The 13,438-nt window shown below is 50.6% G+C and overlaps 1 protein-coding gene across 1 annotated transcript in view; it reads right to left on the minus strand.

Annotated features, from left to right (window-relative positions):
* The window catches only part of RYR1 (ryanodine receptor 1), a 117,620-nt gene that overhangs the window by 27,342 nt on the left and 76,840 nt on the right, over positions 1 to 13,438 (minus strand). The window contains exons 81-88 of the mRNA XM_072779013.1: positions 13,033 to 13,106; positions 12,377 to 12,394; positions 11,198 to 11,278; positions 7,362 to 7,450; positions 7,133 to 7,261; positions 6,932 to 7,036; positions 4,772 to 4,853; positions 3,363 to 3,550 (exon numbers count right to left, since the gene is read on the minus strand). Of these exons, the coding sequence (XP_072635114.1) occupies positions 3,363 to 3,550; positions 4,772 to 4,853; positions 6,932 to 7,036; positions 7,133 to 7,261; positions 7,362 to 7,450; positions 11,198 to 11,278; positions 12,377 to 12,394; positions 13,033 to 13,106 (766 nt within the window). The remainder of the gene's footprint in view (positions 1 to 3,362; positions 3,551 to 4,771; positions 4,854 to 6,931; positions 7,037 to 7,132; positions 7,262 to 7,361; positions 7,451 to 11,197; positions 11,279 to 12,376; positions 12,395 to 13,032; positions 13,107 to 13,438) is intronic.

Consider the following 13,438-nt stretch of genomic DNA (forward strand, 5'->3'; position numbering starts at 1 on the left):
CTTTTAATTTTGTTGATAGTTTCCCTTTCTGGGAAGAATCATTGAAAAATTATGAATTATGTGTCTTTTAGTTCCTGTGTGTTGCTTTTCGGCTCCCCAGCTGACTGAGATTCTCTCCCTAAACCTGCCAATCTCGAGAGTAGGGCTGGGACTTTCAGCCAGGGTCTGGGACCCAGGTAATGTTCACCGACAATTTATTGGACTAGGTCAATGGTTGAATCTGGAGTCAGGCTGTCCAAGTTCTTTTTTTTTTTTTTTAAGAGTTTATTTATTCATTCATGAGAGAGAGAGAGAGAGAGAGAGAGAGAGAGAGAGGCAGAGACACAGGCAGAGGAGAAGCAGGCTCCATGGAGGGAGCCCGATGTAGGACTGATCCTGGGACTCCAGGATTACGCCTTGGTCTGAAGGCAGACACCAAACCCCTGAGCCACCCAGGGATCCCCTACTGTCCAAGTTCTAATCCCAGCTTTGTCACTTATTAGCTGTGTGACCCTGAGCATGTCACTTCACCTCCCCGTGCCTCAGTTTCCACTTCTATAAATGAGAATAAAAAATAGTTCTTACCACTTAGGGTTGCTGTTAAGGACTACATGACCTAATTTATTTGCACATGGGACCTGGCACAGTGTGAGAACATGATCAAGATCAGCTCTTCTTCTGGCAGGTGGAGGGCTAAGGAGCAGCAACAATGAAGAGACCAGGAGAGGCTGGCAGGGAAGGTGGGGGGGTCCCATGAGGGCATGACACAGACACCCAGGGAAGCAGACATTGCAGAGGGGAGGAAATGACAGACAGTGGCAAATGATATTAAGACAACAGAGGAGAGGGTTCAGGGGTGAAGAGGTCACTGACCTCCTTGGTCAGGGTAGTTTCAGGAGAGTGACAGAGACTCCAAACCAGCAAGCTCTGAGTCAGGGACAGGGTGGGAGGTGAGAAAGGAGTGAGCAGAGGTACTCAGCCCTCAGAAGGCATGGCTGAGAAGAGGGAGAGACACAGGGAGGGGAGGCTCTTGGGACACCTGGAAGGTTGGGGACACCTTATTTTTAACTCAGGAGACCCTGAACTTATTTAAATGACTTCTTAAATGGGCAGCAGCAGTTGCAACTCCTAGATTAAAATAAGAAGGCTTAAAAAAATAAGGCATGAGTCTATATTCATACATAAAAATAAATGGATGGACAAATATAGCAAAATGGTACCTAATAAAGGTAAAGGGTATGGTGAAGTTGGGAAACCACCACCTGTTGGGGCACCCGGGTGGCTCAGTCAGTTAAGCATTGCACTCTTGTTTTTGGCTCAGGTCATGATCTCAGGGTCATGGGATGGAGCCCCATGTTGGGCTCTGTGCTGGGCATGGAGTCTGTTTAGGATTCTCTCTCTCCCCCCTACCCTTCTCCCCTCCTTTTCTCTCTAAAAAAGAAAAAAAAGTTTAAAAAATTAGAAAAGAGGGATGCCTGGGTGGCTCAGTGGTTGAGCATCTGCTTTTGGCTCAGGGCATGATCCTGGAGTCCCAGGATCAAGTTCCATGTCAGGCTCCCTGCATGGAGCCTGCTTCTCCCTCTGCCTCTCTCTCTCTGTCTCTCATGAATAAATAAATAAAATCCCTAAAAAATGTTAAAAAGAGGGGTACCTGGGTGGCTCAGTCAGTTGAGTATCTGCCTTCAGCTCGGGTCATGATGCCAGGGTCCTGGGATTGAGCCTCGTGCCAGGCTCCCTGCTCAGCAGGGAGTCTAGTTCTCCCTCTGCGCGCCGCCCCCCCCGCCCCCGGCTCCTGTGCTCTCTGTCTCTCTCAAATAAATAAATAAATAAATAAATAAATAAATAAATAAATAAATAAATAAATAAAATCTTTTAAAAAGTTAGAAAAGAATAAAAAAGGAAAAAAATAAGAATCCCACCATCTGTCAACTACCACAGTATTCATTGTTTCAGGAAGAATCACCAATGGACGCCACCCAGGTACCAGGGACATGGCAATGCCCTAGAGGGGGAGCAGGATATTTACATTGTCTCAAAGCACATCCTACAGGATATTAAAGGGAATGATGCCACCTCTGCAGCGGAGACCCTGCAAAACACCACCTGAACCAAGCGAGCCAAGCTAAAGCCAACAGCGATGGAAGACCCAACACGGCATGCCACCTGATAGGACGCACTGAGGACACATCACTTCCGTGATACTCCTGCCAAAGACGTACAACCTGAATGGAGCCATGGGGAAAACTCAGGCAAACCCACAGTCTGAAACCGCCTCGAGAAAACTGGTCTCTATTCTTCAAAAATGTCAAAGTCATGAAAGAGGAGGACAGATCGAGGAAAGGCTCGGGATTGAAGGAGGCTAAAGAGACATGGTGTCTAAAGGTGGTCCCTGACCCTGGATCGGGTCCCTTAGCAGAGAAAACAATGTCTTCACTGAGTGGAAACTCAATTAAGATCTGGAGAGAGCAGAGTCATACTGATGCTAAGCTCTTGACTTGCATAGTTGTTCTGAGGTTACGGGAGGGAATGAACTTGTTCTCGGGAGAAACACACTGAAGAAGAAAGGGAGAATCATGGTAGAGCAAATGTGGGAAAAAGTGCACATCTGGGCCATCTGGGTGAAAAGGTGATCAGAGAGTCTATGTATTGCTCTCGCAGCTTCTATATAGGCCATGAGTTATTTTAAAAAAGAAAAACCAGTTAACAAAATGGTAAGGGGGGGGGATCCGGCAGGAATGATAGTAGGGAGCATGTCTTGAGTGCTCCTGTGTCCCAGGCACTGTCCACACACTGTCCGCCTCACAGCAGTCCTGGGAGACAGTTAATGTTACTATCCTAGTCCCACTTCTTAGAGGGGTAAACTGAGGCACAGAGCAGATGAGTGACTCACCCTGGGTGCTGTAGGGACTGAGGGCAGAGCTGGGCTGGGAGGATTGACAGAGGCAGATGAGGGGGCTCCTGCATAAAGCCGGTTCCTGCACTTCCCTCCTAAAAGCCTCATTATTTGACCTATAGTGGTCATCAGTAGCTGCCTCCCCCGTTAGACTATAAGCCCCATGAAGTCAGGGCTGTGTCTGTCTCGGTCATTGCCATGTCCCTGGTACCAGCAGAGGGCTCAGCAGAGAGGAGAAATCCAGCAAATGTTTATCAGCTGAATAACTGTTATCTGTAACGATGATAATACTATGACTATGAATAATGATAATAGAAATAAAGGTTCTCACCTGTGTTAATGCATTTCACCTTCAAGACAACCCCAAAGATGGTGTTATCCCCATTTTACGTGTAAAGAAGCTGAGACTCACAGAGAAGTCTTGCCCAAGGCAGGCAGCCAGGCAGGGCAGGACTGCCACCTGCACCCCACCTTGCCTTCCAGCACTCACCTTCTGGAAGTCCTTCTTGGAGATGAGGCCACGGGGATCAGTGACGTAGTCCTGGAAGGCCTCAGAGCCCACGATGTCCTTGAGTTTTAGGAACATGTCGAAGAACTTGAGGATCATCTCCACGTTGGACGAGGATTCCACGAGCATGTCCACCATCTGCCGGGCAATCATGCCATTCACCACGTTCCCTGTGGGCAGGGGCCTGGTCAGTGTGGCCTGGCAAAGCCTCCTTTCTGGAGCCCCACCTCGTTTGCCTCCTTCTCCGGCTCGGGAGCCCCCAGGATCCACTGTGCTGGTGGAAGCTTCCCTGGCCAGCTCCCACGCCTCCCATCCAAGGACACGGCTCGTTTCCTGACCTGCATCAGCATCAGGTGTGAACCTGGCTGGTCCACCTGGTCCACCTCCCTGAGAGCTGGGGGTGGGGGGGCATCAATAAAGATAACACTGCCAGAAGCTACCAGCAGGTCCCAGAGGCTGTGCCCAGGGCTGTGCCCTCACTCTAGCAGGGGAGGGGTGTTACTGTCCGTGTGTGCAGATGAAGAGGCTGTGACTCAGAGAAGGTCACACGCTCAGGGTTACTGAGCCAGCAAGAGGGTGAGGAGGTTGAAGCCAGAGATGCATGACCTCAGATCTCACACACCCAAGCCTTCCGCTAGTCCTCTGAAGCCAAGCAGGTCCAGAGGTGAGCCAGGTAGGGCCAAAGTAAAGACAGCAGGGAGAAGTGGAGACTGTGGTAAAGTGGGATCCCACCCCAGTCTACAGCAAACTGGCTCCAGCTTCTTTTTGTACCCTTCAATTTTATATATTTATATAGATTTTATTTTATTTTTAAAAATATTTCTTTATATATTTTGGGGGAGAGGGGCAGTGGGAGAAGGGAAGAGAGAGAGAGAGAGACTCTCCAGGACTCTCCCCGCTGAGCGTGGAGCCCCACACTGGGTTCTATCCTACAACCCTGAGATCATGACCTGAGCTGAAATCAAGAGCTGGATGCTTAACCGACTGACCCACTCAGGTGCCCCAAATTGTCTTATTAATTGGCAATAACTTATGGCTGTTTTAAATCACTTAAATCACTAAGCTTTGAGGACACTCATTAGGCAGCAAAAACTGACCCACTGAACAAATAAATACATCAATAACTATTAGGTATATAAACCTTAAAAAGCATCGGGGCCACCCACCTTATTAGGATTTCTCTTGGGATTCAATAAACTAAGGTACATACAGGCAGGGCCTGGCATATAGTAAGTGCTCAATACATTTTTGCTGAGCTTGTTACTGTGACCCCTTCACCAACCCGTTTGACTCTGACACGATGTCAGATGAAGTTGAAGGTTAGGGTCTCCTGGGTCTGAGGGCCATTCCCTGCTTGTCTTTACCCTGCCTCCCACCTGCTGGGTGTTTACCTTCTAGTAGTGACAGCAGCATCACCACCATGTCCTTCTGTAGATCCAGCAGCTCCTTCAGCAGCTCGATCTGGCTGGAGTCCTAGAGACCCCACACCCCGGTTATGTGATGACTGGTCTCTGTAGAGATGCCTCCCCCACCTCCAGCTGTTTCCACCCCTCCCGACCCACCCTGCAGGACCTGAGACCCCTTCTTACTCTCCTCTTACCTCCGAGGGGACCCGAGTCCAGACATGTTCCTCGGAAGCAGGGGAAGGGGCAGAGAGACAAGATTGTGGGGGTGGGGTTGGCACTTTGGGGAAGCGGGCTCAACAAGTGATATGTGGGAGCAAGAGCTGGCAGAGGAGGGGGCTGGGAAAGCAGAAGCGTGGGTGGTGGGTGCTTGACACATGTTTGTTGAATGAATGTGCAATGGAAAAAGCTGGATGCTGGGTTCAGAAGAAAGACTGAAGGACTTGGCCAGGTGGCTTTCAGTAAACAACCTGGGGAGAAGGTGGGGGCTCACTGCCTCCCCTGTCACAGTGCTTCATGTAGGGCCTACAGAAGCTTCCTACATGGTCAGAGACCTGCCTCACGTTCCCTATTTGTATTAGGTTGATCTACGTAAAACTTGTCAACATGCAAGCATTTTTGACCACCGAGTGGTCATTTCATCTGGTTCTACCTAATATAATGGAGAAGGGGGAAGGATACCAGACAAAGGGCATGTAAAGCTCCTCTACCCCAGTGATGCTCCTTCTGGGGGTGCTGATTCTAATTCTTACACAGCTCCAAACTCGGCATTCTGACCCTAAGATCCCAATATACCAGAATCTCAAGATCCTAATCTGGGTGGGTGCCTGTGGTGTGTGTCTGCAGGTGATGCCTGAGCCAGCACCCTGCTTCGCGTGACAATCACACATGCAGGGCTAACCCCACTTTCCTGGTTTGGGGGTGGAGGGGGTAGATGACCAGATCTGGCCAATCAGAGCTCTTTCCCCTGGCCACGGTGATTGGCTCAGGGGTGAGCATGTGACCCCAACAGTCCACTCTGAGAATCGCAGGTCCGAAGTCTCATAAAAGAGGGGTTCTCTGCCCTCCGGATTTGTTAGTGGGGTGCACAGACCCGTGGGGCACCATTTTTCCAGCCAGCATGAGAGCCTGCTTGAGAATGAAGCCAGAGAGAAGACAGGCGTTTGTGCTGACATCATTCTAGGGCCTGGATCTCTGCTGTGAACTGATAAATTCTTCCCCTCCCGCCCCCACCTCAAGCCACCACTTTGCATTGGATTTCGCCCACGCACCCCAGCCCTAGTCCTTGGCCAATGAATTAACACTGCAGGATTGGAAACTCTACACTAAAATACCAATATTCTCTAGACTTTTAAGGTCACACCACCGACACAACTTCGAATGCACTGACACTGCGGAGTGGCATTCCAAGTTGCACTCCAGAGGACACCGGACCGGATTCCTGCCAGCCCCGGTGGCAGCTCTGAGTAGCTAGAAAGAGGCTCCCTCCTTCCTCCAGACGCTTCCTGCTGGGCAATTAGAGTTCAGTATGCAGGGTAGCGCCATCTGCTGGGGAGCTGCGGCACCTATGACGTTCAGGATGTGGACGGTGCAGCCTTGGATGTGTAGACCAGACAGAAGCAGAGCAAACGGACAAGGCGAGACACCGACCAGGCTGCACAGGGGCCGGGGGTTGGGGAAAGGGGAGCACAGGATTCTAGAAATGGGAGGACTCGACAGGGACCTTACATCATGGATGCCCGAGATGGGCGTCATCTGCCGCGGGCCGAATCAAGAAACAGAACACTCCTTCAGCCCCAGCCCCTGGTCTAGAAAGCGGCCCGCTTTCTACCCCCGGGGCGTCGGATTCCGAGAGCGCCTCTTCCCGGAGAAAAGAACACCGACCAATCATAGAGGGGCTCCGGCCGGAGGGGGCGGGGCCTACACATCGGACCAATGGAAGTGTGGACGGGAAGCCAGCCGATTGGTGGTGGCAGAGGAGGAGGCGGGGCCATGCAGAGAGCCAATCCAGAGGGAAGGATGGATTTGGCCACCGCGAGGGAACTGGTCTGGAACATGCCGCGAGGACTTGGGTGCGAAAGTGAGTCGGGAACCGGCCACTTGGGGGATGCCCCGAAACAGCTGGAGGGAGAGCGGAGGGGCCCGCACCTGAGCGAGCTTCATCATCATGTGGGCAAACACGTGCAGGAATCCCACCACGGCGTCCCAGAGGCGGCTGTGCGCCAGGCTCTGCTGGTTCCCGGTGCAGGGGCCCTGAGGGGGGGGGGTGGACAGAGGGCTTCGGTGAGATCCAGGTGGGCTGCGGGGTGTGGGGGGGCCGCCTTGCCCGCCCCAGCCGGCGGACCGTACCTGGATGTACTCAGTGAGGCTGTTGAACACCTGCTTAGCGACCGACATGGCCTTGGAAAAGTTCCTCTTGCCCTGCTCCTCAATGACATCCTTGCCGGAGTAGTACCAGTAGAAGTCGCTGATGGACTCCTGGGGTGCGGGGTGGGGCAACAGGGGGTGAAGGGGTGCTGGGGCCGACCAGGGCCCCACAGTCCCCCACCAGGTCACACCTGACGGCTCACATCCTCACCTGCAGCCGCAGGAGGTAGTCTACCGTGCAGATGATGATGTTAATAGTGGTCGTGTTCCCTGTTTGTGTCCGTAGGTAGTTTTGGAAATCTGGGGAGATGAAAAGTCATTCGTTCATTGAGAGTCTACAGTGGTGTTAGGGGAGGTGGACAGCGGGTCATTTACTCATTTATGCGATGAGTGTTTATTGAGTGCCTGTTGTATGCCAAAGGCATATCATCATCATCGTTATTTATTTAGTCTTTATCCAGTACCTACTGTGTGTCAGAGGAAGGTGAGGATCATTTATTCATTTATATAGTAACAATTTATTGAGGGCCTAATACATGCTGGATATGGTGGAGGGCCAGTCATTTATTCATTCTCTTCCCCCCAAAATCTGTCTCTTGAGTACCTACAGTATAGCACGGGAAAATGGAGATTCAGTCTTCCATTTGTTTTCAAAACTTTTTTTTTTTTTTTTTGTTTTCAAAACTTTTTATTGAATGTCTATTATGTGCTGGGGAAGACTGAAGATTGGTTATTCATTCATTCATTTATCCAACAAATACTTATTGAGCACCTGCCCAAAACCAGAAGAAATAAGCATCTGTCATTTCTTTTGTTCATTTGTTCAATATTTATTTACTGAGCATATACTATATGCTAATGTGAGATGAAGATTGGACACTTACTCTTTGGTACTACAAGTTTATTGAGCATTCACCATGTGGCAGGCACTGTTCTAGGCCCCGGGAATACAGCAGGAAAAGAAAATAAAGTCCCTGCGCTAGGGAGGTTTATATTCTTGAGTAGTAACTTCTCAATCTTTTCTAACAGCAAATTACAGCAAGGAATCCATTTTACATTGAGACCTAGTGCCCCTGTTTAACCTGAAATTATATCCACATATACCTGAAACAAGTTTCACATATGTACCGTATATTCTGGTACTTTCTGTCCTGTGCTAGTCTAGTTAGCTACAAAAGAATTCTGATTTCAACCCACTACAGTTGTAGTCTTCATCTTCTCAACCTCGGCTGAAGATTAAAATCGCCTGGAGACTTTTAAAAAATCCCCAGGCTCAAGCCTCACCCCACACCAATTAAATTAGAATCTCTGAGCTTGAACACTGGGCTTCAGAGTATTTAAAAAATATGCTCCGTGGACATATCAGTGGAATTAAGATGTGAGCCTCTGCAATTCACTGATTCATGAGCCATTGGTGAATTGGTTCCCACTAGTTTAAAAATGTTCTATGGCAAAAAGCCGATAACTGTTACAGCTGAGTGATGGGTACATGGAGACTTATTAGACCATCCTTTCTATTTTGGTGTGTGGCTGAGAAGTTTATAATAATAATAATTTTTAAAACCCCACTGTTTGGTAGGGGTGGTGGTGAAGAATACTGGGCAGAATGATTAGGGTTGTGAGGTGGGACACCCAGGGGGCTGGAGTTGCCCAGAGGAGGAGATGCCTGACTCAGCTGAGGTAGCCAGGGAAAGCTCCCTGGAGGAGGGGACCTCTGAACTGAGACAGGAAAGGTAAGTAGGGTTGGGCTGTATGGATTCCCAGCTGTGTGACCTTGGTCAAGTTGTTAAATCTTTGTGTGGCACAGACTGTGCCTCAGTTCCCCCATATGTAATTTGGTGGTCACAAGAGACCCTACTTTTTTTTTTTTTAATTTTTATTTATTTATGATAGTCACACAGAGAGAAAGAGAGGCAGAGACACAGGCAGAGGGAGAAGCAGGCTCCATGCACCAGGAGCCCGATGTGGGATTCGATCCCGGGTCTCCAGGATCGCGCCCTGGGCCAAAGGCAGGCGCCAAACCGCTGCGCCACCCAGGGATCCCCAAGAGACCCTACTTTATGGAGCTCTTGGGAGTTCTTAATGCCTTGGCATGCATAAGAATTTAGGACAGCTATCTGGTATGTAGTGTTCAATAAACGTTAGCTGTTCTTAAAGGGTCTTTAAGAGTGGGTTGAGCTGCACTTTGGAGCAGTGATTCTCAAAGTGTGGGCCCCAGACCAGCAGCGGCAGCATCTCCTGGAAACCTTTCAAAAATACAAATTCCTGGACTCTACCCCAGAACTACTAAATCAGAATCCTAGGGATGGGGCCAGAAGTCTGTATTTTAACAAGGCCTCCAGGTGATTCTGTGGCACGCTTAAGTTTGAGAACCACCCTTTGGCAAATGACTGAATCATCAAATTATCAAGGCAACAAAAACAGGCTTCTGCTAAGTCCTTTTAACGTTTATGGCAATGTCATGTTGCACATGACGGGCTTTACCCGTCCTAGAAAGGTTCCCCCCTACCAAAGTTTTACTGTCCATCTAATTTCTATGTCACAATCACTGCATCAGGCTGAATGCCCATTTTGCCTGGTTGTACATTACAGATGAAGATTACACTCAAATTTTATAAGCAAATGTACACAATTCTTCTCAACTCTCATTTCTAACTCCTTTGTGTTAATTCAGATTGGCCCACATGCCTAAATGGGTACATATACAGCCCCCCTCTCCTGTAAAGAGAGAGAACTGAGAACTGTCAGCTGAGAACATGGACATAGACAAGTACAAGAAACAAACCTTTTGTCTACTTTGAATGGTACCAAATACTCAAGACATGCAAGGCATCTGAGATTTGAAAGCTATTTCAAATATTTCTTTGATTGGGCTAGTAAATGAACCCACGCATTTATGCAGAGGACTGGATTGCAAATTTGGTAGGGGAGAGGAATTAAACCCGTTAGAACATTCTCGTTTCCAAGAAATCAGAGATCCAGGGAATAAAACTCATTCAAAACCCCAAAGACTGATTCTACCTCAGTTAAAAATTAAAGAGAGAAAATCCTAGTCCCATGGCACAAAGGTATTTCATAAACCTTGAAGGAAAACCAGCTGTGGACATAAGAGCTTTTGAGAGTGCAAAGCAATGGATCACACTTTATCCGTTGTGGAACAGAGGAGGGTGAAGATGAAAGGAATTTACAAATGAGTTCACCTAATGAACACCAGCCAAACGAGGTGCAAGCTGTGTGGAAGTTAGATTTACAATTACTTCCATTCTAGTGCTAAAGGTTAGTTTCTGGGCAGTCTGTGGTTTCACAATCATCTGCTATGTGTCATAACCTCAACCTTGAGACTGTGCATATTTGTTATAGGAAACAGCCTTGGGTAGAATGTTTGTTGTGCATTATTTAATGTTGTGAGCTATGTGTGCAACACGGGTGGTTATATTTTCTCATCAGTGATGTGTTTCCTTAGCTTTCTGTGTCATCCTTGGCACATCCTCTGCCTGCACCAGAAGGAAAGTTGGGGAAACTCTTGTTTAGTTTGGGAAAGGATCTCTAAGGCCTTCCTCTTGGCAAAGTATTTTATAAGCAAAATTAAGAAGTGATTCTGATAAATTCATTTTAAAATGCCATGCGGTTTTTGCCCCCTTTGCAGAACCAAAGTATGGAAATCTACCACATTTACTTAACTTTTTGGTCTGCTGCTACAAAACGCCTGTGGTGGAAAAAAAGGCATGTGGCTAATTGCTCATCTGCTCAAACTGATTGGGGGCAGGGGGTGGGGGGCAAACTGGTTTTGGGCGGATTGCTTTTGGGGGATTTGGCCTGGCCAGAAGAGGGGCAAGTGAAGCAAAGTGGCTAGATTGCAGAAATTAGAAAAGCATTTAGGAAGGGGGGTGGACAGGGCTTGATAAAGGCTGAAAAGGAAGGATGAAGGACAGTCGGGCCAAGCGTGGGTGGTGAGGCCACTACTGATAAGGGGTGCAGGGCTTGGTGATGAACTCAGGCAACCCGGGCCTCCTCTCCCCCCTCCCCCCGCCACTCCTTCTTCCTCACCATTATTGTGCCCCTCACACAGCAGTTGCAGGAATCGAAACAGGTCTTGGGTGAATTCATCATCTGCCATGACCTTCTCTCCTGGTGGGGAAGAGGGGGACAGCGCCCAGAAGGGGTCAGACGCGCCAGGACAGAGCACACGCATGCACAGGGCCCTTGCACACTGCACACGCATGCACAAAGCGCAGGGAGGAGCAGCCGCCACTTCAAAGACGCTGTGAGGGCCCCGTGCATCCACGACACCAGGGAGGCCCGGCTTCAGAGTCATCGGGAGATGAAGACCCGAGGGCCCTGGGTCATGAAGGTGGGGCCTCAAGCGTCTTTCTAAACATCAGGGTCCCACTGACGTCACCACTTGTGAGCTGTCAGGGCATGTCTGCCAACCCCGCAGAGGTTCAGGCTGCTGGGGTCTCCCTTAGCCCCCATCCAGGGCCTGGGGGGTGGGTGGGAGTGGGGGTTAATGGATTAAGGGGATCGGAGTCACTTTCACGCAAAGGCTCGGAGCGGGAGGGGATTGGGCAGGGAGTGGGGTCGCAGCCAGCCAATTGGCTCAGATGCCTTGAAAGCAGCCAATCCGGGGGATGCGAGGGGAAGGCGTGCAAACTTGGGCCAATCCGAATGGGCATCTGAAAGCAGCCAATCACCGCGGGCTCTAGGGGCGGGCAGAGAGAGAGCGGGCCGCTGGACAGGGACGGGCCAATCAGAGCAGGCGCGGGGGAGGCACGCACACCAATCGGAGTGGGCGCTGGGGGCAGCCAATCCGGTTGGCGGATGGGAACCGCAGCCTTGACCAATCTGGGGTCGCGGGCGCAGAGAGCAGACGGGGGGGGGGGGGGGGGGCGAGGGGCGTGGGGACGACCCCACCCCGGGACTGCGAATCTGGGTCTGGAAGTCTGAGAACAGGTAGCCGGAAAGGGATCTCTGCCATCTCCTCTAGCTTCTTCTTTACACAGTGAGAAACAGGCTTATTTATAGAAGGTAAGAGACTTGCGCATAGTCTCCCATGTTGTTGGTGGCTAACCTGGGACCCGAATCTCGGGCTCCGGCTCAAGACCTTGCGCGGGCCTGGCGCCCTGGATGTCCCAGATCCTCAGCCCCCAGGTGGAGGGGGTGCTTGGGGGGGTTAGAAGGGAGGGGGGCGCGGTAGCACAGCAAGGGGGAATGGGCTGGGGGAATTACCGTTCTGGCGGTTGATGACTGGGGCAGCCAACAGGATGGGAGGAGGAAGCAGGAGAAGAGGGAAAAAGAGAGACAGGAAGGAGACAGAGAGACAGACACGGAAAAACAGTGACACAGTCAGGGACGAAGACATCAACACGGAGAGAACAATCACAGAGAATCAGAGCGATGAGGAGACGGACGGAACCGAGGAAGAGTAGGAAATGGGGATCAAAGCGGAGGGAGAGAAAGAAGAAGGAAGAGAAAGATGGGCAGGTAGAGGTGGAGAGGCAGGAGGCGGGGTCGGGGCAGAAAAGTTAGACACGTCACAACACGGCAAAGAGGAGACTCAATTAACCCGGATTAGGGACATTAATGAGAACAGCAACCAGGGTGGGAGACGCGGGGCATGTGGAGGGCGGGGTCCGTGTGGTGATGGGGGGCGCAGGGTGGGGTTGGAGAACACAGGACGGAGGGACAGCTGGGGGTGGGGACCCTGAAGAGGGAGGCTCTGGAGGAATGTGCAGGCAGGATTGGGGACCACCACACAGGGGGGACCTTGGGGATGGCCGCGGGAGGGGGTGTCTGGGAGGAAGGGAGCTCTGGGCAGTGTGGGCGAGGGGGCGATCCGGAAGGAAGAGGACGTCCCAGGAGAGAAGCCCAAGAGAGGGCCTCACCAGTTCCATCCTCGTTCACCATGCCCAGCCCCTCTGCCTTGTTCTGTCTCTCGAAGGCGTTGAGATCCAGGACGCTGGGAGAAAGAAAGGAAAGATAGGGAAGATGGGCTAAGGCCTCTGGCCGGCTCTTCCAGAACCTTCAGGACCCCCTCCCCTCCCCCGGATCAGGTGGAGCGCCACAGTAAACCATGCATGAGCTGAAATCAAGAGGAAGTGGAAACAGAATTGGGAGAAGCCACGTGGTGGCAGCTGTCAAGTGACATGGGGCTGGGATGAAATATGCACAAGCTGGAATCAGGAGGAAACAGAAACCCTCAATCAGCAAAAGGCAGAGGGGGAGAGAAAGTCTGTTGACAGAAGAGAAGAAAGGCGGACGGTAGTGGTCACATGAGCGGGGTCATCAGAG

Source organism: Canis lupus, chromosome 1 (genome assembly GCF_048164855.1).
Source record: "Canis lupus baileyi chromosome 1, mCanLup2.hap1, whole genome shotgun sequence".
NCBI classification, from domain to species: Eukaryota; Metazoa; Chordata; class Mammalia; order Carnivora; family Canidae; genus Canis; species Canis lupus.